Source organism: Hesperophylax consimilis, chromosome 1 (assembly GCF_061612785.1).
Source record: "Hesperophylax consimilis isolate HC1 chromosome 1, BYU_Hcon_1.0, whole genome shotgun sequence".
NCBI classification, from domain to species: domain Eukaryota; kingdom Metazoa; phylum Arthropoda; class Insecta; order Trichoptera; family Limnephilidae; genus Hesperophylax; species Hesperophylax consimilis.
In genome coordinates, this window is record NC_142836.1 from 30,113,146 (window position 1) to 30,139,542 (window position 26,397).

The window sequence follows — 26,397 nt, forward strand, 5'->3', positions numbered from 1 at the left end:
CTTGTTAAATGTATCTATAGAGATCAATGTGATTGGTTTTTTTTTTTAGAGAAGTTTCTATTTTTTCTTTTTTTTTTTTAAATTTACAAACATATACACACACACACACACACACACACACACACACACACATACACACACAGACACACGCACACACAGACACACGCACACACAGACACACGCACACACACTCACGCACACACACACACACCCACACACACACATAAAACATAGATGCATGTATATATTTCTTTGATTTAAAGAAATTAATCTTTAATTTACAGAGAGACATCTGGTAGTTTAGTTATTTAGAAACAGATGGCTTAAATTATAGAAAAAAGTTACTCGCTTCGAAATTATTTCTTATCCAACTTTTAACATTTTTCTTATATAAGTTCAGGTTTTGAGACATGTTGATGGAATTGGGTAAAGAATTGAACAATTTTGGGGCAATATAGTTGATGTGCCTTTGGCCCAGCCTAGTTTTGCAGTGAGGGACTGTGAACACGCATGTGGTATGTCTCTGGCTCGAGCGATTTGTGTTTTTGGTGAAATTGATAGGACGCGTAAATATAAATTTGAGACATTGAATACAATAGATCCGTCTTAGTTCCATGATTTCTGTTTCTTGAAATAACTGGTTGGTGGGATATGTCTTGGTCCTTTGGTACATTATTTTAATGATGGATTTCTGAGCGATTTCTAAGGGTTTTACGTGATTATTGTAAGTTCCTCCCCAGGCAATTATTCCATAGGAAATAGATGAAAGCACTAACGCGTCATAATAAACAAGTTTCATGGTTCTTATATTGACAATGTTGCTCATTCGTTTGAAAATGTAACTTAGGTATCTCAGTTTATTGACCGTCTTTTCTATATGGTAAGTCCATTTGAGTTGGCAGTCTATAGTAACTCCTAAATACTTGATATATTGTCCGAATTTCACATCTTCGCAGTTTAAGCATGTCGCAAAGTTACAATTAGGGTTGTGGAACTTCAGATTAAGATTATTTTTAGGGGATGACTTTTGGGAATTGTAAAAGGGAATAAAGATAGTTTTATTCAAATTTAGACTGAGGAGATTTCTATCAAGCCAATCTTTGACTGTTGCAATACATTTGTTGGCTTTCCTGGTTGTTTCTTCCCACGTTTTACCTTGTACTGTTATTGCAGTATCATCGGCAAAAGAGAGAATTTTACCTGGTATTGCAATATTGCATAGGTCATTGATGTAGATTAGAAAGAGTAGTGGCCCTAAGACAGTTCCTTGAGGAATACCATGTTTTGTCAAGTCATAGGTACTTAAGCTTGTTCCTATTTTTGTGCGTTGTTGGCGATTCAATATATAGCTTTTTAATAACATGAAACTTTTGTTTTTAATACCGACTTTAGAGATTTTTTTTAATAAAATTCTGTGGTTGACTGTGTCAAACGCTTTCTTTAAATCCAAGAAAATGGTTAGCGTTTTAGTGTTAGAGTCAAGGTTAGAGTATATGCTTTTGGTTAAGCTAAAGATAGCGTCATCGGTGCACAGTTTGGTTCTAAAGCCGTATTGATTAGCTGAGAGGATATCATTAGATTCTAGAAAGTTCATAATTTGTCGTTTTAAACACTTTTCGAAGATTTTGGATAATTGAGAAGTTAAAGTTATAGGTCTGTAGTTGTCTGTTTTGAATTGAGATCCGGATTTATGTATTGGAATGATGTGAGAGAGTTTGAAGTCATTGGGGTAAATGCTATGCCTGATGCAGTTGTTGAAAATATGATGTATTGGAATGATTATATGCTTTTTAATTGATTTAATTGTGGTATTGCTAATGTTATCTGGGCCATTTGCAGACTTCTCTTTAAGGTTGTCAATTTGTTTTGAGATTTCAAGTTCTGTTATTTCGTTGAATGTAGATAGTTCATATGTAGTGACATTAGAATCTGAAAGGCCGGGAGGAATTTGATTCGAGTGAATGCTAAGACTGGGATTATCATCTATGAGGGTTGAGGCGATGTTTGTAAAGAAGTGATTGAAATTGTTTGCAATGCTCTCAGCGTCTTCGATGGTTGTGTTATTGTCAGTAATGATTTTTTGAGGAATTTTATGAACTTTTTGGTTCCTGTTTGAGATTTCGTTTATGACGTGCCATGTTTTTTTGGAGTCGTTATGAGCATTATGTAGTTGTGTAGAGTAGTATTGTTGTTTTTGTTTTTTTATGATTGAGTTTAGGTAGTTTCTAAATAAAATGTATTCGTTCCGTTTGGTGTGGTTCTGTGCTTCGTTTTTGGATGTGCAATATTTTTCGTGATTTTTATAGATCTTAAAAAGTTTGTTTCTGTGTTGTATTGAGATTATTAGTCCGCGCGTAATCCACGGTTTTATGTGTTTGTGCTTACTTTTTGGCGGTGCTATTGTTTCTTGACTTTTTAAAATATAATTTTGAAGTATTTCATAGAAGGTATTTAAAGCCAAATTTGGGTTGTCATTAGATAGGACAGCGATCCACGATTCTTCGTTCAGTAAGTTATTTAAAGTTGAATAGTTGATTTTAATCATTGCTTTGTTTTTCGGTTCAACAGAGATGGATAAATTTGGTGTATGATGGCCGTAAAAGGTGGGATAGTGGTCAGTTATGTCGATTTTTAATGTAGCGGATTTATGTTGGAAATTTTTGTGTGTTTTTAGAAATATATGGTCAAGACATGTATCGTTTGGATGATTAGGTCTGGTAGTGTTGTTTATATATGATAGGTATCCTGTGGAGTATAGAACATTTAGTTGCCTAACTAGTTTCCGTAGCTCCTGCAGTCTTCTGCACCACCACGGTGTTTTGGTCCTCTACTTGTCTTCAGAGGGCATCTATTTTCATATGCCCTTATCATTGAGTCCCTCAGTATCTCTACTGCGTCCTCAATTTCTTCTAGGCAACCGTATTTAACTGGGGATCTTACCATTCCAATGCTTAGCTCCTCTGAATACCGAGTCCAGTCAGTTGCTTTTGGGTTCCTATATGTGTCGGTCCCCCTTTTGCTTGTGTCGGTGATCCGACAGGGATGGTTCATCCGAAACTCTCCATCCTGAGACTCTTAGGGTTCCCAGGGTTAGGTATATCACCTCCTGTCTGTTACTTATAACAAAGGTGGGTTCCCTACGTCTATTGAGAATCTCAAGGTTCACTGTCATCAGGTATTCCAGGAGTTCCTGTCCTCGTTTGTTGATGTCCATACTCCCCCACACAGTGTGGTGCGAGTTATCATCCATACCGAGTATCAGTTCCCTACCCTTCTCCCTGCAGTCTTGGATGAGTCTCATCATTTCCCTTGAGGGTGGTGGTTCCGTAGAGCCGTAGGGCATGTAGGCTGACGCCATCACTACTTCCCTGCTTATTTGGTCCAGCGTGACCTGCAGCTTCACAGCTACCAGGTCCCTGCTGCAGTATTCGGGGAGCAGTGTGCCAGCTATCCCTCTGATGAGGATGAAAGCCCTGGGTCTGTCCCCCGACTCATTGTATTAGAGTAGACCTTGGTTCATGTTTAGTCCTTCGACCTTCTCCCTGTAAGTCCAGGGTTCTTGAATCAGCTCGACATCCACACGGTCCCGGGTAACTCCTGTTGAGCATCTCAGCCGCTGCTGGGCTGCGATGTAAGTTTATTTGAATGAAATGTAAGTTTTTAGCCATTTTTAGAGGTCTCATCCTTACACATTACACCCTATATCCGCTCCTCAGTGTTGGGTCCGCGTACCGTGAAGGTGGCCTTCCTTATGCTGATGTGCGCCGTCTTTACGCATTTCCCTCAGCACCTTCACACTGTTCTCGTCCACGCTAATGATCAGGCGATACCTGTCTTTCTCCCTAATCCAGTCGTGGAAGTTCCACTTTTTAGTGTGAAGCCGCGGGGTCTGGTTCTCCAGCTGTTGCAGCAGCTTCTCGGTGCTTACTGCACCGTTTTCAGGGATTACCTCCTTGACCTTCACGTACTTTGGCAGTTCATCTAACCCTACCACCTCCAGGTCGCAGCCCTGCCATTTCCGTAAGGTCGGCACGCTCTCCCTCAGTTCCCTGACTCCTTGTTGGAGCAGGTCATTCTCAGGACGCCCTTCTGAATGAAGCGCTCGTCGAATCGGGTCTGAACTGTCCTTTTGGGATGTTCAGAATCAGATCGCCGGCACCTTCACTCACAAGGGCCTCCTGCTCCCTCGTAAACTCCTCCTCCCTGTTCTTATGGACAATAGCCACCCTAATTTTATTGTCGGCGGCTTCCGCATAGGTGGCAGGTATGGGAGTTCCTCTGGTAATTCAAATAAGTATAGTTCTATCCGGTATAGAAGTTGAGATGGTATAAATAAGTATAGTATGTATCTCCGATATAGAAGTTGAGATAATACAAATAAGTATAGTATCTCCGTTATAGAAGTTGAGATAATACAAATAAGTATACTATCTCCGTTATAGAAGTTGAGATAATAATAAGTATAGTATCTCCGTTATAGAAGTTGAGATAATACAAATAAGTATACTATCTCCGTTATAGAAGTTGAGATAATACAAATAAGTATAGTATCTCTGGTATAGAAGTTGAGATAATACAAATGTGAAAAGATACTTTTGATGAGTGGCAGAACCATTTTTCATTGATACTGAAGGTGAGTACATAACATACAAATTTTGTAGATGCATGGTTAGAGACAAAAATAATGTTTTCGGACCACTATTGTCTGAAACTGAATGTTATGGCATGTTGGTATGACTTCAAGATTTCTTCCTGGTCTGAAAGATATTTTCATTTTTATCAGTATAGTCTCAACTGAAAATGTAGTCTTGAATCTGTTGGGTTAAAATAATCATAACTCAATAGGCCTCAGCCATATTCTGTCAGACGGTCATAATGGAGTATTTCTGAACATATCCGAAAACTAAATAACATTTTAGAAAGGTGATGGAATACACTCTAATATTTTATTATTAGAAATAAATAATAAACATATTTTTTTGAAATATTTAAATTTTGACTGCAAATATAAAAAAAAATCAAATTAAAATCGCTCACTTCGCGAGAATGTAGTTTTTTGTAACTAAAATTAGTTTTATTGAAAAAAATATAAAAACACACTTATTTCATTACGCAAATGTTTAACCAACGTTATTGTCACCTCACTTATTTGTCGTTTCTTATAAAAATAATTAATAAAAAAATTCATATGTTAAATTGCGGGTCATACCTTTGGTTTCAGAAAGGGGCACATTGTTGTTAATTTCTAAATTTGAATATAAGACGTGGTGTTTTCTCTTTCTGAAAGTGTTTAGATCATATTTCTCACCCCAACAGTAAGGGAGTTACAACTATTTCGATATGGCGCTGATAATACCAAATACCTACATACAGTCCTAACACATCGCCTATGAGATTATTTTTCATAAAAACGGCTCTACACAAAAATAAAAATCATCAGAATATTATTGATTACACTGATTATATACCTAGGCGTCTACTGACTTTGACAAGAGGCGCCAGGCGACGTTTGGCTCAGGGCCGGCCCTGGGTGACAGTAATATTTATAATACGTTTGTCTAAAAAAATGTTGTATTGACAAAAACATATGTTTATTTCTATTAGATAAGCAACACATTACATTGTACGCATCATGGCTTGGCCTTTTTCAGCATATCGCTCGCCATACACTTCCATTGTATGGCGATCGATATGTAAATATAACGCGTTTATAGCGTGGTTTGTCACAGGCTTTAATTAAATTTGAAAGCGTATTTCATCACCTTTCATAAACAGTTTTTAGTTTTTTGCATTCCATTTATTTAGATTTTATTGCAAAGTGGAAATTTTTCAACTAGACAAAAATTTTTTAAAAGCTTTCAACAAAGCCTAACTAACTTAAGAAAAACTTGGAAAACCATTCACTCAATTCTGTCTAACCGTGTACATAAACCCACCAACACAATTGAATCTCTCATCGTAAATAATTGTGAAATTAGGGAACCCCGTGAAATAGCGTTGCCATTTAATGTGTTTTTCCTGTCAGTTGGAGAAAAATTGGCAGCTGCCATTCCATCTTTCCCGGATGACTGTAATACAATATATGTAGAACCAAAGGCACGACAATCCTTATATATGACTAGGACGAATAAGGATGAGGTAATAAAGGTCATCTCGAAACTTAGGTCGAATGCAGCGGCAGGAATCGATGGAGTAACACCGTGCATTCTTAAAACCTGTAAAGAAGAACAAGCGGGGCACCTAACCCAACTTATCAACTTCTCCATAGGCTCGAGAATATTTCCAAACCAGTTAAAGCTAGCAAAAATTATATCAATTTTTAAAGAAGACTGCAAGAAGTGTATTTCTAACTATCGTCCAATATTGATTTTATTGGTATTTTCAAAGGTGTTCGAGTCAATTATCAAAGATAGACTGATAAAATACATCTCTAGCAACGATATCCTAACACCACAGCAATATGGCTTTCGGAAAAACTCCAATACCCAATGTGCCACCTTCGATTTCATTTCTAACATTCAGCAGTACATAGACCAGGGCGAATATGTGGCAGCTATATTTATAGATCTGAAAAAAGCCTTTGATACGGTAGATCATGAAATACTTCTACAGAAAATGGAACATGTGGGAATAGTCGGGAAATCTTTAAATTTGCTCCGAAGTTACCTAGCTGATAGATTTTGCCTTGTCGATAACGGAGGGAACCTAAGCGGCTTTGGAAAAATCACATGTGGAGTGCCACAGGGCTCGATTCTTGGACCTCTACTTTTCTTACTATACTTCAATGATATAACTAAATGTGGCATCTCGGGAAAACTTCAACTTTACTCTGATGATACTGTGATTTACTACCATTGTAAAAATCTGAAGGAACTTTAAGCTCTAATGAATAAAGATTTCGCAAAGCTGGCTAAATGGCTTCGATTAAACAAATTAAGCCTCAATGTTAAAAAAAACCCATTACCTTACTTTTGGAAAAAAAGATAACATGGGTATAAATATCATTCTTGGAAATGAAAAGCTACAACATGTTCAAGTAACGAAATATTTGGGGCTACTCATAGACTCTAACCTCTCGTGGAACTCCCATGTTAAGATTGTAAAATCCAAAATTTCCCCGATAACCGGTGTACTTTATCGACTCCAAGGTGTGCTCCCCACATCTTTACTGCGTGCAACATATTATGCTATGATCCACTCCCACCTGAGTTATCTAGTTAGTATCTGGGGCACCATTCAAATAGAGTAATAGAGAAATTCAAAATAGAGCCGTACGTAATATATATAATCTGCCATGGGATACACATGTCAAAGATATATACTCATAGACACAAATACTTCCTTTTACAGTCCTGCCAAAGTATAACATCACAACTGCCATTCTACAAATCATTCAACACTCCTCACACACCAACACTAAACCAGTCTTTAATTCTGACATACACCAGCACAAAACACGATCACAAAATCAAATACATTTATCGTCATCTACTTACACGACCAAATTTGGAATTAACTCCATACAATACATTGCACATAAACAATATAACGCATTACCTAGTAATTTAAAACTTCCGGCAACGAACAAAAAAACATTGGCAAAAGCTCTTATAATAACACTGGAAGTGCCTTTCATTCAAATTTGAATGGAAACAAATGTTTAATTTAGCCCACAGCGCTTCCAGCACTCCGTCTCATTTACACTCGCCTGACGTCGTAGATCTCCATTAAAAAGCTATTTTCTTAGCAGTTTCATCAATGACTAACACAATCTTTCTCCGGAACTCCATAATAACATCTGCGTTTATTTATTTTAATGTATTTTATTTATTTGTCTTGTCCTTTCTAATGTTGTCTTTCCCGAAATGAGTTTTATAAACTCACTGGGAATAATACATTATTACTTTGTTATCATTTTGTAATGTATTATCTTGTAATAAAAAAAATAAAAAATTCAGGCAATTTCTCCCACCTTCTGACAGCATCTTTAAGAAATATAGTGGCCAATATGCTTAAGAAACAAGTTCAAAGAATTAGGTAAGTCCGCAAAATGACTCAAAATACCATAGCTGCTTTTCTGTTTATTATTTAATACAGTTCAATAAAATCATTAAACCCAGATAATAAGTGAGTACTTTCCACTGTACAGCTTCTAATAAGTGAGTACTTTCCACTTTACAGCTTCTAATAAGTGAGCACTTTCCACTGTACAGCTTCTAATAAGTGAGTACTTTACACTTTACAGCTTCTAATAAGTGAGTACTTTCCACTTTACAGCTTCTTATAAGTGAGTACTTTTCACTTTACAGCTTCTAATAAGTGAGTACTTTCCACTGTACAGCTTCTAATAAGTGAGTACTTTCCACTTTACAGCTTCTAATAAGTGAGTACTTTCCACTGTATAGCTTCTAAGAATGGTGATACATTATTTCTTTTGATTAATTATTTTGGCCTTGATCTATTTTTTATTACACTTCTATAACTGGGTTGAGTTTTGCGGATGGAATAGGGGAGGGAGGAAATTAATGAAAGATGGTGAGGAATATTACATCAATTCAATAAAACAAATTTGGAATTTTAGTGTTTATTAAATAATTATTCTTACATAAAATATAAAATGTCTTTATAATAAATTAATACAATTTATTAATTTTCTCTCGAAGAGATTCATAAATCTATGAAATATTACATTTTTAATATTAGACATTTGAAATAATAAAATAATTTATCAACAACAACAATTATTTATTAACATTGATGATGATTTTTTTAGATAACAATAACAAGCTTTTTTTGAAATAAAAATAAAATTAATAAAAAACATTCTTTCAGAATATTTTACAAATCTAATAAAATTAATAACTAAGAACGGGTTGTTTCACAGAATTTGAACAATTCATCAAATTTCAAAGTTGATTTTCACCATCTGTGAAGGTTCTATTCAAGTTCTGTTTTTATATCATTACTAACCAGTTGTTTAAAAAATCTGAATAACAGAACTTGAAAATCTTGAGATTTGATGTATTGTTCAAATTTTGTGAAACAACCAGTCCTCAATAAGCCAACATAAACTTTGGCAATTATTTGTGAGTTAATAATTTTGATGATTATTGAAAAAATAATTTTTCAGTTTGGTTAATTATTTTGGACTCAAATCCAAATTTAAGTTTTGTATGTAAAAGGCCCTACAGCCATTCCCCTTAACAAAGTACATGGGATTAGAACATTAGATGCATATACAAAAAAATCAGTGTTATCCTTCACGAGAAGAATACTTAAATATTTAGTTAGGTACCTACTATAAATTTCTTTTAAAAAGACAATTTAAATTACATTAAAATATTTATCATAATAATAAAACATTTATTTGTCAATAGATTATTAGTTTGTTATAACATTCCCACATCACATTTGGCTTGACATCATTGACAAAAAGGTTAGTTATAACAAAAACTTTGTTATTATAAATCATATAAAATATGCATTTCTTCACTGTCATCGTTAGAATGGGTAGTAATTTATGACAACACAATAATCAAGTGTTGGACATTACAAATTAGTATGGTGTATTTTTTTTAAATAAAAAACTGTAAAGGTACCTGTATCGTCTAATGCTTTGCAACAAATATAAATAAACAATTTTTTATCCACAAATAATAATAGTAATTACTAGAAAAGTAAATGATTATGGTAAGTAGCCAAACCATGGCAAAACCTGATAAATTTAATATATTATAATGTAACAAATATAAACAATATATTTATAATTATTTGTTAGCCTCGTATATATTTATTCTATATTAAAAGAACTATTATAAAAAATAATTTACAACTTGAAGAATATTTTTTTTTATTCAAAAATATTATTTGAAAATAATAAGATCTTAGAATATGTAGGGCAATAATTTATATTATTACAGTAACTTACAAGATAAATATTCTCTGCAATACCTTGTGAATATTTAATGTATATATATACTTAAAGAGCTATTATTCAAAATGTTATGTATTTTGAAGAATTATTTAAAAAAAATATTCTTTGTCTTAGAAAATGCAGGTCAATTCTTAATAATTTTTAACAATAACTTACATTTTACAATAACGTAAATCTGCTCTGCAGTACCACATCAACAATGATAAGTATTATTTGGTCAATTTTTCTATTATGGTCATTCATTGACTTTTGATGCACCCTAAGGAGAAATCATATTAAGTCAAAATTACATAAACTCTTAAAAAAATAATATATTATTGTTTTTTTTTCTGTCCAGCTTTCAATACATATAAATAGACTTTCGGCTTTAAGCTAGTCTTACACGTATACTACACTCTAATAATATATGTTGACTTGGCCTATTTCAGCATAATGCTCGTCGTACATTCCCAATGAGAATGAATGGTGAGCGGTATGGTGAAATAGGCCAAGCCTATATATATTTTGAAAGTACAGCGTGCATGTGAGACTAGCATTATTCTGAAGAGTGTGATGGGGTTAAGATAGGTAATATAATAACATGACGTTTTAAAATTTTTGGTTTCAGATTTTATATTGCATTTTAGTAGCTATGTATATTTAAACTGACATTGCTAACCTTGGGAATTGATTGTAAGGCTGTAAAATAGATGTCAAGCTTAAAAATTGCTTATTATAAATATTCAAATGGAACTCTGTTAAAAGCCTTCAAACTATATTGTTAGAGCGCAACCTGTGAAGTCACGGGATATTATTATTGCAGAATATATTTCCCTCAGTATCATATTGCCTTTCAAAAACTAATATTGCCAATTTTTTGTATAACACAATTATATTTTTTTGTTAACAAATTATAAAGATGTAAGAAATTTAAATTTTGAATGAACACCTTTAGTAAACTTGAAAAATATTTTGTCAAAAATTTTAACAAAAGAAATACACATTTCAAATACGTATAGAATTATTAATACTTTTATGATTGTGGGTAGATACCCACACTATCTCTTATTTGAATTCACACAATCTTCAGTTCATTGGTGGTTCGCGCAATGAGGCAGGGAAGGCTGTGCCTCCCCTAAAAAAATAGAGGAGAAAAGAGAGAAATACTTCCAAAATATAGTAAAAGTAAGCCTAAGATACTTCAATTTAAATATTACCCATTTATATTTTTAGAATTTCACTATAACTGGCTGTCTTTATAATATGTAAATCATGATAATAATATGTATATTATCTACCGATTTCGGTGGTTAGCCTCACACAGATTCCCGCTCGCCAGGCTGCACATTATTATTATAGATGGATGTAGATAATTAACTCGTAATTCAACAAAAGGATAGTATATTATTTGTAATTGAAATGATTCAATTCCCGGAATGAGGGTTATGACCGTGAAACCCGATTCGAATCTCTTTCTCTGTTCCACACCCACTCAACTCCTAAGTGCAAGCGAGCGAGAGATGTCGGGCGTATTTAAAGAAAGCCGGTATGAGCATATTACTACATAGAAATTTTTATTAAAATATTTTGGAAGATATGGGGATTTAAAACAAATTAAAGAAATTCACGCAGGACCTTTATTTTCGCCCGGAGTCAGGGTAGCGCCAGTAAAAAAAATATCTGTGTGCCTCCTCACTTTTCAACCCCACAAACCGCCACTGCATCGGCTCCAAAATTGAAAAAATTCAAAGCAAATTTGAGTTCATTATGGGAATATTTCACATCACAGACTGAAATTAGTATATTTAATTACGTATATAATTGTTGCGTCCATCTTCTGTTCGGTGATACTCTCTCAATTATTATTCAAGAGTTCAGTTCAAGACATAGCAGATATTATCACTTGTCCCCAGAACCGGCCGTGACGTTAGAAAAAACCTCAAGGCCTCAAAACCTGTGTTAGGCATTATGAGCACCCGGAGTGGACTGCTTCAATTGGGCCTGCACAGGCTCAGCCCTGCTTGTCCCAACTAGATTAACACAAATTATGTATTAAAAGTGTAGATTTAGTATGGTATAATTAGTTGGATTATATCCTCAATCGTCCAATTTACCGTTTTCAGTATTGATTTATTGATACAGAAGCTTTTATTTGTACTTAATAATAATAAAACATTGCCTTCTAAAAAATAAAGTATTTGGCAACGGCTTATAAAGCTTAATAATATACATTTTCTTGTGATATGAAGTACGGATTTGTAAGAAATAATGAATATATTGGCTATTTCTCAAGAATGTAGTGTCATACTCGTCCTGTAAGAAAATATAATAGGTCAGATTCTAAATGTGTTGGATTTTAACCTCAGATTGATTTGACAGGTACCTTTCATTTCCTTTTTCTGTCCTGAGTACACTTGGGGCAGTACCATTTGCCCTTGGGCTTGATGGTGAGACCCACACAGGCAAAGTGGAACCACTCGATGGGGCAGTCGGGGTTATCGCAGCCAATCATCTCCCCGTAGGACACTTGGTGGCACAGGCAGTAGGTGGGCTCATTAGGGTCCACCGGCATATCCAAAACATCACTGGGGTGTCCCATGCCTGAGGACAGTTCATCCTCTTCATCATCTTGGCCCTTGACTCCTCCTACCCCTGTTCCGATTCCCTTGCGCTGGTGTTTCTTCTTGTTGGTGACGGTGGATCTTCCGCTGGTAGTGTTTCCGTCTTCGTCACTGGAAGCTCCGGAGCGCTTCTTCTTTCCCGCCGCCACAACTCCTGTATTCCCACCCCCCCTTATTTTTTTTCTTCCTCTCTTGGTGCTCGCAGATCCAGAGTCTTGGTCCCCGGATGCCAGTTGCGCAGCTCTTGAATTTAGTGCTTTGTCTTGAATTTCTGCATCAAACCGGGCTAAATCAGCGTCCAAACGTCTAATATGTTTATCCACCAGCTCGTATGTCTGTATAGCGAGCTGAACTTTGTCATCACAGTACTCTTTGGCTTTATTAAAGAGTCCTTGAATTGAATTCACTTTTTCCTTTCTGGTAGTATTGTCCATGGAAGGAATACTGGGCAGCAATTCGTCAGCATTAAGATCGATTGTCTTCATCAAACCATGAGCTCTATCATCGAGATCTCTCATCAATTTAAAATTTCTTTGTAATTCTATTGGCAGATGTTGTAAACTGTCCAGATAATGCTCCAAATAAAGCGCCGACGTCATAATGGAGTAGTATTTTACGATATCAAAAAAAAGTTCAATTTGGAGTGTTACAATTAGCTTAAAGAATTAGAAATAATAAAAAACAAAAATACAGCACATTCGTTCCCGCGAATAAAATAGAAAATGTCAGATAAAATGTCAAAATACGAACGTAAACATCACAGAACTTCTTAAACAATTTTAGGCTATTATACATGCTAGTGGTGCTTACGTGCCCACATGACAGCCAATACGGGGTATAGTTGTGCCGTTTTTTTTTTTTTTTTTAATATGAGTATTACAAAGGTATGGTATATTGTCCTCCACGCTAGGAGTTCACCTGTGTTGTGGAGAAATTTTTCAATGGTTAAGTTATATAATAGTAAACAATACAGTAGAGTTAGTTATACAGAGAAACAATAAAAATTAAAAATAAAATTGATTTTTACATAGTTTTAACAAAAACAAATGTGAAATATAACAAAATTAAATATTAAAAGAATTGTAGCCAGTTCCATATGTGTTTTTTGTATTCTGTAAGATTAGATGTTTTGTATTGTGTTGGAAGTGAATTGTATAGTTTTATAGCCTGGAATCTGTAGTGTTTTTGTCCAAAGGATGTGTTGGTTTTTGATATTAGTAGTTGGTGTGATGTCTTGTTCTAGTATTGCGAGAAATTTGTGAAGTTTTTAATGTGTTTAGGTTCTTGTAAAGGAAAGTTGGTATTTGTTTTGAATATAATTTTTTATCTTCAACACTGGGAATATTTTGAATGTTTTTTTTAATATTGCTAGAAGCTTTTTTACAAATATTATAAATACCTAAATAATACATTTTTTAAATAATTTTTCATCCGTTCGATTCGATACAAACATTACAAACTTAAAATTATTTTTAAGTTCCTTCATCCCCGGCGTCGCTCGAAAGTGCACAGGGCCGTCTTAAATTGTAAAGGGGCCCATGGGCATACTATGTTTCGGGGCCACTTTTTAAAGAGAGAAACACTAAACCAAGACAGTGCTATGCCATCTAATCGTGATTTTGAGATTTATGAGCATATTTAAAAGTTTAAAATAATTGAAAAGGATAATAAATACACACCGTTATCATCACTTTGAAATGTATATTACCACTGCCTGCTATTGAAAATGAACTGACAGTTAAAGAGACCTTTTATTTATTTATTTATTTACTGGACAATTTGTATAGCGCCGCTTTTGTGAGATATCACCTCAGGGGCGCTTTACAATTGATGCAGGTATTACAAAAAATATAAATGTTAAAAAAATAAACTGAATTTAAGTTAAGTAAAATGAAGTGAAGAAACAGGTGACACGAAGATAGAAGATGGAGATTCTGCAGCAAGAATCCCAGGTGGTGATGAAACTGGTCCAGCTGCTGCAGCGAAAGAGTCCATCGCGTCCACCAACAATGCCAGCACGAGGTTCGTCATCCGTCCAGGTATGTGTCTGCTGCTAACAAAGCGCTGACACAATATCCTCTCACAGATACCAGACCTTAGCAGCACCGCTGTGACGTTCGACGAAGATAGAAAATGGAGACTCTGCAGCAAGAATCTTTGGTGGTGAAGAAACTGGACCAGCTGCCAGCACGAGGTTCGTCATCCGTCCAGGTGTGTGTCTGCTGCTAATAAAGCGCTGACACCTCAGATAGATAAGAGACCCTGGCAGCACTGCTGTGACGTTCGGCTAGTCCATCATTCATCTCCATGTAATCCTGTTCCTGGTGATTGTTGAAGTGGTGCATTCTGCCCGTAATAAAAAGCGACGGGATAATAAATTACCCTGGGCTTAGCAAAACACTTGCTTTCAGAGTTTCCGAGAATTCCGTTGAAAACATTTGGGGTGCATTTACCGATCGACGTTCGTTTCGAATATCGAATATTTTTGAGCAAAATTTCCGAATATTCACTTTTAAAACACTGCACTCAAATCACATATTATAAAGTTGGACTTACGAGTATATTACTATATGGTATTACATTATGGTATTACACAATTTACTTATGAAAATATTTTTTTGCATCTGGAAAGGTCCAATAAAAATTAAAAATACAGTTTTACTAATGTATATTTATTTTTTTAATATATAATAATTTTTCTACTCGTCCACTGTGTAGGTATATTAAAAAAATCTTCGAAAAGAATTGCGTACATCGCATATTAGTTTCAATTCCTCAACAACCTCGGAGACTGTGGAAGCATGGCATCCCCAACCGGAGTACGTGACGAGAGCGAGGAGAGTGGAAAATTAGTTAGGTACTAACTCGGAAAACACGGAAAAGCGCCAAAGGCAATTTTTTTTCCATGTTATCCCCAATTGAGGAATGTGTGTGGTGTGGGTAAAGGGAATGAAATGAAATGTAAAATTTACAAATCCTCGGAAAAAGCGCCGCAGGCCAAAATTATTCTAGATCGAATGGCGAACCAACAAAAGTTTTCGAATTCTGTTTTTCGGAGAAATATTTTAGTATTGTTAAAAACGATAATCTTTAAAAAATTCTAAAATTATTGAAGAATGCATTATCATCGACAACGAGTAAATCCGCCGAGTTTCAGCTCGATGTCGGGAAGTGGGTTAGTTTCTACTTTCAAGATTTAACTTCTTTCGTACATTTGTTCAAGAAAAAAAAGTGACGTTCAAATAGATATATTGAAAAATAACAATCATGTGGTTTTGGCGCTAGTTATAAATATTTTTTTTCTTAAATATTTTTTTATTACCAATGTGGAGGATACATACCATTGTTTTTTTCGTTGGCGGTCTGCAATCATGTTCAGGAACGATTACAAGTTACCGACATTATCGATAAAATCCTTATCGATCGACCGTGCTAGGTACTCTGTTCGGCAGGTACACGATTTTGACAGGAAAGTTGCATCAGCTGCTGCTGCTGCAGTGGATGGTGTTCCGATTTAGTAGGTTTGTACCTACCTACACGTCCGCACACAGTCAGTAGTGATCGAGTAGAAATGTATAAACTCTTTCTTACCTTCTGTATCTGAAACAGCGAAAATTTGTAACATTTTTGTATAGCGCTTCCTTACTCTCTACTCCACTTTCCTATCACCTTGCAAGGCACGAGGTGCACTCCACCGAAAAGTCATTCGAGATGTGCGTGCAGAGTATATTGTAGACCGACCACTCTCTTTCTTTTTAATAATATTAAGAATAACGAAGGTAACTTTTTGTGGTTTGATTTTTAGTTTTAGGTTAGGTACCTACCGATTTCGTATGTTGTATCCAATCCTGTCTCCATTCCATGTCATTTAAATACCTACCACTTATACATAAATATTGTGTATATTAAATATTATTGAATATGTAAAAGTAAAAATAAAATGGAGTTCTGCAAATTAAACTTGATAACAATCAACAAATACTGTGTATCGTTTACTGATGTAATTGATTTTAATAAATAAAAATAAGACATATACGAGTAGGTACTTGTTCGAATACAGACTACAGGAAGAGTGGATAGTAGGTAGGTTGGTACCTACCTTTTTGCCTATTTTAATACCAAGACAGTGCATTTTTCTGATCTGCAATATACCCATAAGTCATTGGCCTAATTTTGTCCTACCCGATCGGCATTTGGCGAGGTTGTTAGCGCAAAACCTCAAACAAACCAAAACTTTACTAATTTTTATTTTTAAATACATTAAAAAATAAATGTATTGTATTTTGTATTTAAATTTTTTTTACGAGTTCATTTTTTAAAAACTTAACTTTGACAGCAGTAAACAGAGTTTACAAAAACCAAATCTTATTGGTTTATTCTCGTAAACTACATTAAGTAAAAAATAACATTTTTTTATTGGTGCCCTTTTTTACTCATTTAAAGTACGCTCTAGCGTGTTTAAATCGCACTTTATGGAACGCGCGTTTTTTAAAGTTACCATGGCAACATCAACAAATCAACAAAATGTGAAGTCTATGTCAACTTTTAACTATAAATCCAACTATTAATCTTATGTGACAGATTGCAAATTAATGTTTGTGTTTTTCATTTCCATGACAACAAGATATTGTGATGTCACATCACGAATTCATTAATAGTTCTTATTTCCAAATTTTTAATAATAATATCAATATTTATGTTTTCAAAGTGTACCAATAAAAAAAATAGCGTAAAGTATTCGTGGATAACTGGTCTTTAAAACACTTGCTTTATTTCGAGCACTCGGCTACGCCGTCGTGCTCGAAAAATCGCGCGTGTTTTAAAGACCTGTTTATCCACTTATACTTTAATATACTATTATATAGAATACCAAAGTGAAATTGAAATAGTATTTTCAAAACACCGTTGAATAAACCAATCAATATTTTCTAATTTATTACGAGTTGGTTTATAAATGCTACAACAATGATTCTTATTGATTGTGGCATGGCCCATCTCAAATATAAGGTCGTACTTTGACTTTGAGAAGGTGGTGATGCAATAGTGTACCTTTGTAAAGTCAGTATTCTTTGACAGAATTAGCGCTACCTTTCAGACAGAAATAGGTAAGGTACCTACTGTTATTTGTTCAACGAATATGAATTATTTTTCTATAGGTCACTCGGAATTTTTTTTCCTATTGACCGGACTTTCAGACCAGCAATTTTATTTAGCAGTTTGCTACCAAAAGCGTGTCAAGTCTTGGCTCTCAATGAAAAACGGCGATATTTAACCAAAGGCGCGTGCCAATTGAGCTTTCCAAGAATCGCATTGAGAATCTGGCGTATGAGTATACGTCGATATATTGTATGCACTGAAACATTGCATTGCGGAAACACGATCTGCCAAAAGTAAAGGAAAGTTTAATGTAGCCAATTATTATTTAATTTGGTAAAACACCTAAAGATGAATCTATCTATGCTCCACTTTAGCTGTAGGTAAGTGTTTTTCATTTTGATCCACCGGCTCTTTTCTAAAAAAATAATCGATTATTTTCTCTGATTCATCTACTCTATCTGGCGGGACTGTGAATTTTCTCCGATTCTTATCGGACGTTCCAACTTGAAGAAATAGATAAACCGACCTTTAACTTGCGCTACCGATGACCTGAACAACAATATACAATAATAAAGTTAATTGAATTTACAAGATAATTTATTATGGAAAGCATTGTAGATTGTAGGTGTCTGTCTCCATGTCTCGTAGTAAGTATAAACATTTTCTATAATGTTTTATTACCATCGCTGGAGTTGGAGATATATTAAAATTACTCCGATTCAACAGTAATATTTTTTATCACAAATAAATAAAAATCGGAATAAACAATCCCAGTGTAGTTCTGGTAAAATGTTTCCTTAAAACATTAAAGTGACAAATATTTTCGTATTCGTGTTCCTATCTTCTGCGCCACTAGGAAAACCAAACACACCTGTATGAACAATATTTGTAATGAAATGTCGATTATTTGTAGAATCTCTGTACCATCTTTTTAGGTCTACCTATATACTGCATTATTATGGATATACCTTCCAAAGAAAGGAACGTAAAATATGGCCAATTTCGTCTTGGACCATTTCTTGGCAAACTGTGATAACCCAGTCAAGTCATCTACTTGTTAGTAATGAAGTGTTAGAACAATGCGTAGAAGCAACTAATGCAACGCATATAGCGGACTGGGGCGCATCTGGGGCGGTCACAGCCCCATCTGGCCCTCTTCAGCCCCGCGCCCCCGCCCTACCCGCCCTCGTCGCACCCCCCTCAGCCCACTGCTACACCCACCGGTCGTGACCCACTAGCACCACTAGTTCCTATCAGTTGCTTCACACCAGCATCCGACACGAGACCTCAACTCAAACAGTAATCTGTCAGTGTATCGCAAAGCAAATCGGGATTTATCTGTTATTAAATAATCAAGCACATTGATAATTATTTTTTTAAACTGCTCTATAAAAGTAAATAGTTTGATTAATACCAGCGTTAAGTAGTGTATCGCTATGTCTCTCCTGAAGAAAATCTGGAAAAACAACTCAAAACACAGAAGTAAGTACATTTCTAATGTTTTATAAGAGCCGCTTTAGATACTCGTTTATAATTGGACTCGTAGACTTTAACACAACATGGAGTGACAACTTTGATATACTTTTGCCGCACTGTAACTGGAAACTGTACACCTGAGGTTACTTATTATCTGCCACTTGGAAAATCTTTCAGGAGTCTACGTAATAATGTGCTTTCCACGATACCTTCTAGTGGAGAACTGAACCGTGGAGTCATGTAACTTATAAATTCATAACATACATATGTACGCGTTTATAAAACTATTGCGAAATAGATATTTTGTTTTACAAATCTAAATATATAAGTTTTTAAAATAGGAATATTAAATTTCCAAGAAAAATTTAAGTTTTTTCCGTCTACTTCAGCCTGAGTTTTTTTTACATTTCTTTTATAATTTTAATCAAAATATATTTTCCGCTTGAGAAATTACGCAAACATCACTTCAAACATATTGTAAGTACCTAATATGTTTTATTGTTTTATACATTTATTTGATTTTAGAAGTTATTATAGCTTAATTATTGTAATCAGTTAGTACTTAATATTCAGACACCAATTGAAATACTGTTTTAAACATCGCATAATAAAAATATTTGATTTATGGCGACCACTAGAATATTACTATCTTGCCTTGTTATCTCAAAACAGTGGAAATGTCTGACTAATGAACTGGAAGATCTATAGGTAATGCAGAAAAAATATTTGAACGATACGTAAATATCTAAATATTAATGGTTAAACAATTATTCAACTGCAATCAGGTGCAATTTGTCGTTGAAGAAGTTGTACTATGACCCCGAAATTTTGATAAACAAAGGCGTACGTACTTTTGTAGTTATCGTAATGTCATTTTTTTTAGTTCAGAAATAGAATTTTTCGATAGCTAATCATTCAAAGATTAAAAAACACCTATCGTATTTTCACCTCTAACATTTTGATGTTATAATTGTTCTTTTTTTTTTAAATGTTTTATTTTTTATGTGAATACCTGCAAAAGAGTCCCAGCTGCTCCCATCCAGTCATCTGGAGCCAGTGAGACTTTGGCATCCCCATTGGGGATATATATAGCATATTTACATATATATATACATTATGTGTAAATTTGCTATATTATATATAGGCTGTCATTTAAATGATCACCATAATATTGTGTTATTGGTCAGCTCTAAAATGGTTTTTACTGGAAAATTTAGTCAGTTGAGCAGCCAATTGTGATTAGCAAGTTGAATAGGATTGATAGCAAATAATAATAAACCCTAACCTAACTTAACCTATCCACCTATTGAGCCTGATGTTTTTTCACTGCCAACAAAAATTCAATACGATGTGAAAATGATTTAATAGACGTTTTCTTGCTATCCAAATATTCAAATTGCGAGCTATTTAAATTTACTCAGTTGTAGTATATTCTTATGCGAATTTGAAGCTGTGCAAATGGGAGTAGTTTTAGGTTTTGTACATATTCGTATTGTTTAGATCCATTTTGATAAAGCACCAGAAGCTCGAGACCTTATTGTGTCAATCTGCAATCTGTTGCATTTTCTTCACGTGATGGAGCCCGCGCAAAAAGGTCCGATGTTTCATTTGTCTTAGCGAATTACGGCAATACACTAGACCATTTTTTTATATATAAAACGTGAGTGCAAAATAAACTTGTTATTATTATTTAACAATCTCGAATGCAATATTCATAATTAGGTTCCTTTTCGATAGAAACACGCCCAATAAATCGCAGCCTTCCTTTCTAATAGCTTCAAATTACTATTTGAGGGGCTGTAAGAGAGATTTAAACCGCTGGTTTTTGTGTCAATTCTGCTGCTCCATAGACTATATTATCTATAGACTGATGAAATCATTTTGTCTATGTCTAATAGATAATTAGGTTATTATTACCATTATTACACTCGCGGTAGGTACTTGTATGTCCGAAAATATGTGTCATGGCAAGTTTATTTCGTACGTAGATGTTTGCAAATTAAGTGCAGTCTCTTCCACAGGGTGGTCGAAAACAAATGTAGAACTAATTATTTTCTTCTAACACAGCAAACTTATTTTGTGGCACCATTTTAATTGAAATTAATAAAATACTTAGTATTTACCACTTTTATTGTTTATAAATACTAACATGTTTCATGAGGAACGCTCACTTCTTCAGGGTTTTAATAATACTCTATAAACTATAAAAGTGGTAAAAACTAAGTATTTTATTAATTTCAACTAATTATTTTTATTTTCCTTATTTAAGGGAAACGGACGTAGATAAATATCTGTTTCTAGGCCACTTTTTATACACAACTTTAACTATACACGGCTAAAACTTATATACTGATATGAAATATTGTTGATTTACTAAAAAATAGTCAAATTGTTCGTTTTCATGTTAAAAACGAGACTGGAGGCCTATGAAGAATGAATTGACAAATTCGATTATGTTATGAGAAAATGAGAACACGTGTTCTTAAAAAATATAATATTATTGCATCTCATCCATTATATTTATTCGGACAAGGCCACCTGCGTGAACACGTGTTCAGATATATTCTGAATGACTAATATTTTACCAGGAAATGGTCATGCAGTCACATTTTTAACAGTATTTTGATAAAGAATCCTAACTGATTTTTCTCCATGTAGTATCTAAGCATGTATTTTGAATTTATAAAAAAATGAAAAATAAGCTATAGAAACAAACAGCACATAATTAAAATGAGTAATAATAAATGAAATATGAACTAGTAATAAATATAACCAATGTAAACCAATCATTTTGCGATATTATTGGCGTTATAATTTGCTCGTAGGGTAGGGTAAACAAAACGCAAAATAAAAAACACGAAACCTTTCAATTTCTAAAATAAAAGCTTTTGTTGAGTGATTAGTATGGACAAATATTACAGTTTTGTTGGAATAGTTTTATAAAGATTTTTGTAAAACTAAATGTCTTGTATCTAACACCGTAATGAGACATACGTCGTTTGATTGTTGTGTAATAAATGGGAAATGTATTGATGAAGAAAAAAAAACGGTAAAAATGTTACGCGCTCGTCAACTCCATCATTATGATTAAGGCACCAATTATCAATAGCAAGAGAACCTGTGCAAAATGCAAATAATAAATTATTACTATGGACATGCAATAATTATGCAATTACGTTCAATTATTTCGGCCGCGATAACTGTAAAATTACATTTTGATCTGAATATCTTTGGTTCAAGGTAATAAATGCTTTCAAGCGTTCTCTATCGGTTCGGTTCCTCTTATAATGTAATCGACAAGAAAATAAACAATTCAATAATGTCACAATAAATTTTGTGACGTAAATGTGGGATTCGAAGGAATTTTACGTTTAAAAATAATAAACAGAATCAAGTTAGATTCGCGTCAGATTCGCGCGAGATATTTGTAGGCACGTGAATCTGTGCTCATATATAGAGTTGTAGATATAATATACGCGTGTACGGAGGGAGTAGATCATGAGTAGATCGCCAGACATCAGTAAGTCCAGCTGAGAGTCGAGCCACTGAGCCGAGCTGATGCAATCCTTCCGTTGCCGGCATAGTAAGGGCTGACGCAACGCCCGGGGCCGCAGGAGACCGAGAAGGTAGGAGGCCCAGACGTGCCCAGACGCCCAGACACTAGCAGTATACTGCACCACTATATATTGCCGCTGAACACTTGTACAACTAACAGGTACTTTCCCGCGCTGCGCCGTTCTCTGCAATTATCCCGACTCCTTATTTGCTCCTGATGTGTTCATTACAAATTCACGGAATGTTGAAGAATATCAGACAAACCGTTATTTCGTAATACGGATTTATAAAATTATTAGATGTACCCCCGCCACGTGTTGCTGTAGCTCAGTCTGCCTGTCATACGCGTATGTTTATAAAAACATACGCGTATTCGAATGCAAGGTTGTGTCAAAATTTCAAAGCAATCGGTGAAGAAATTTCGGAGATTTAGGATTATGAACAAACGAACATTAATTTTTTTATTTATAGAGATAGATTACACGACTAAAATTAAAATTCCTAAAATTACTTGATAGTCTGAATTAAGAACAAATAATAAGTTCCAATTATGAAAACCACAATTAAAATAAAATATTAATTATTTTAAAGATAGGTATTTTATCGCTTGTCTGAATTCTTCACTCAATAAGTTCTAATTTTGGAAATTGTAGTTGTCATTTTCTAAATTAGAACTGATTTGTCAATAAATCAGAGCATCCCGTGATTTTTCACGAGTTTTTATTTATTGTTGATCGCAAAATAATGTTTAAATTAGGAGTATACGAATTTAATTCCCGTCGCGAACAAAATTATGCTGTAAAGAACATTTATAATTAAGGATACACGATTTTCAAGAAAAACAAAAAAAAAATATGTGAAGACATAAAAGTACAGGATTTTTTTTTATTTAATACAGATTAGACACTAACTTTTGTCCCTTAGAACAGGCAATCTGCCCAGCTAGAACCTAATAATGTAGAAATATCAAAATTGCATAACGTGCCTCAAATATTCATTTTAACGTTATTATAAATAAACATGTAGGTACTCTATACCCACGTTCTTCACTGCATTAATAAATAAATGATAAAAATCCCTGAAAGATAATGTAGATAAAGAAATAATTAAAACATAGATTTTAAATACAATCATGTCGATTGTGTATAATATTATATTGATAGATTATATTTTCAAATCAAATCAAATCGCCCAGAATCTACATTACCTCCTTGTACGTTGATTGAACGAATCGATTACCTTTCTAGGCATTAATAAGCAGTTTCCGATATTATGCGGCTCGATAAAATTGGCGCCAAAGTACTAGAAAGTGTCATGGCGACCATTACAGTAGGCAGGCATAATAAAGCAGGTTTTATGATGGCGAGCGTCACAGACACGGTATAAGATTTATACTACGGCTTATAGAAAATAAATACGGATTATAAAGTGCCTTGCTAGCACCGTTTGATTCATCGAATACCTATCTATAGTATCTAATTTACGGAAAATGAAAGGATATTTTTTTCAGAACCTCTCAGTATTGACAACTTTTTTAAATTTATATTTCATCTCTGAAGAGATTTTGACCACTGTCGTCGTGGCAGAGCGGGAAGCTTCTTGGATCCAGAGTTTGGGTTTTTCACATATATAATAATATACCTGTATAAACATAACATAACTGGGCAATTAAGAAAAAAAAAGACTCAAGAAGGTAATTGAGCAAGTTAGTGACTCTGAATATAGTGAATTCTCAATACCTCAAGGTACAGTTTTAGGCCTTTTGCTATTTATCATATATGTTAACGATATATTTAATGTCTCTAAATATGGCAAAATTATTTCATACGCAGTCGACACAGTATTGCTAAAAAACTAATACTTGGATGGAAGTAAACAACATGGCTAAGGCAGATATGTACAAACTAAAAAAATGGTTTGATATAAATTTACTGAAACTAAATTAGAAAAAAAACTTATTATATTCCATTTATCATAAAAAAACAAGAAACATTTAAAGAAATACAAATTATAACCTTCTCCAGGACAAATACACAACCACATAACTGCAATAACTTGTGTTTAGTAATAGAAAGCAAAACCAAAATAAAATACCTAGGCATTACAGTAGACCAATGCCTAAACTGGTCCACACACATAAACATACTCAAAGACAGAGTGAGGAAACTAACATACATCTAGGGAATGCAATCCCGATATACCGGGATCCCGAAATACCGAGATCCCGCAGAAATTTTGCGGGACTAATCTCGGTCGAAAATTTTGCGGGATCCCGCTGGACTGGCGGGATTACAGAGAAGCTTCTACAACTGCGTCGACGTCCAGTTCTTCCACATCGGCTCATTGTGAACCTCAACCATCAACAAATAAAATCAGTGACCATTTTTCAAGCGAAAACAATACCATCGAAAAGAGGGTATCACGAATGGTGTTTAAAGATGGTGTACCATTCCGAGTTTTCTGTACCTCGTCGGATTTGCGAGATCTTTTTAAAGCCGGGGGTTTTAACTTACCAACATCGTCTAATTAAATCAAATTAATGGTTATGAATTACGGGAAGACACTAAAAATGATGGTTATTCAAGATCTTTTAAAGCTGAAAGAGAGCAACTACAGATTTACCCTCACTTACTCTGAATTACTTCGAGTCCGGTGGATTAAAAGGCACATACCTTCAATCCACTTACAATGCGCTAATGACTATTGTGCCAACCAGCGTGGAAGCTGAACGAGCTTTTTCAGCCGCTGGCTACCTTGTGTCCAATATCAGAAGCCGTTTATCAGATGACACAATTAATACTTTAACTTTTTTACGAATCTATTTCCAAAATAATGTTTAATTAAACTTATGATTCTCATTGTACAAGAATATTGTTTATCGTGTGAACGTTATTATTTAAATTTAAGTTTCAGTTCAATTTCAGTTTCAGTGCCGGCAATCCGGGCGTTTATTTTATTTTCATTTGTGTACATAGATTTCTTTTACCCACCTCACTAGACAAAGTTAGTCTGTTCCGAGGCGGGTATGTAATGTAAATGTATGTCTTATCTTATTCTTTGCCAATTTATGACTTAAACTTTACCTATGTCTAACTAAAGGTATACCTATTAATAAATCATTTAAAATGTCCCAAAGAACTTGTTTTATTATAAGTATAAATTTAAAAGTCTAAAAACAAGGTTGGTAGATCGAGGTATTAGGTCTTTATTATACGATTGATTAGATATCTAAGTCCACTCTGCTGGATCCCGCAAATACCTGGATCCAGCGGGACTAAGATTGTTCAGTCCCGCAAATACCTGGATTGACATTTTCTTGCGGGATTGCATTCCCTACATACATCTTTAGATACATATATGAAATAAATATTTACTCAGAATGACATACTTTGCCTTCTGCCAATCACAAATATAGGATGGAGTGACTTGGGGGAACTTATAAAAAAACACACGCAACCGCGTTACATAGCACAAAAATTAAAATTCAAAACAATTCTATTTAAACCATAAACATATTTATCAGAACTTCTGTTTAAAGAATTTAAAGTCACAAATTTACAAAGATAATATTCTAAATAAAAATGCACATTTTAAAAACAATAGATTAATCAGACAAACGTCAATACCCGCATTCCGAAATGTAAAAAACAATTGAGCAATTCTGCTATAAGAATCTTGAAGTATTTTTTTAAAATTCATTGCCTGAAAGTTTCCGAATTATAAATAACAACAACA

The 26,397-nt window shown here is 34.3% G+C and overlaps 1 protein-coding gene and 1 pseudogene across 1 annotated transcript in view; one reads left to right on the forward strand and one right to left on the reverse strand.

Annotated features, from left to right (window-relative positions):
* Positions 1–9,783: 9,783 nt before the first annotated feature.
* Positions 9,784–13,284, reverse strand: LOC149426612 (inhibitor of growth protein 5 pseudogene; annotated as a pseudogene).
* Positions 13,285–18,870: 5,586 nt separating this feature from the next.
* The window catches only part of LOC149426613 (low density lipoprotein receptor adapter protein 1-like), a 30,049-nt gene continuing 22,522 nt past the window's right edge, over positions 18,871–26,397 (forward strand). The window contains exon 1 of the mRNA XM_089632168.1: positions 18,871–19,113. Within this exon, the coding sequence (XP_089488294.1) occupies positions 19,068–19,113 (46 nt within the window). The 5' untranslated portion in view covers positions 18,871–19,067. The remainder of the gene's footprint in view (positions 19,114–26,397) is intronic.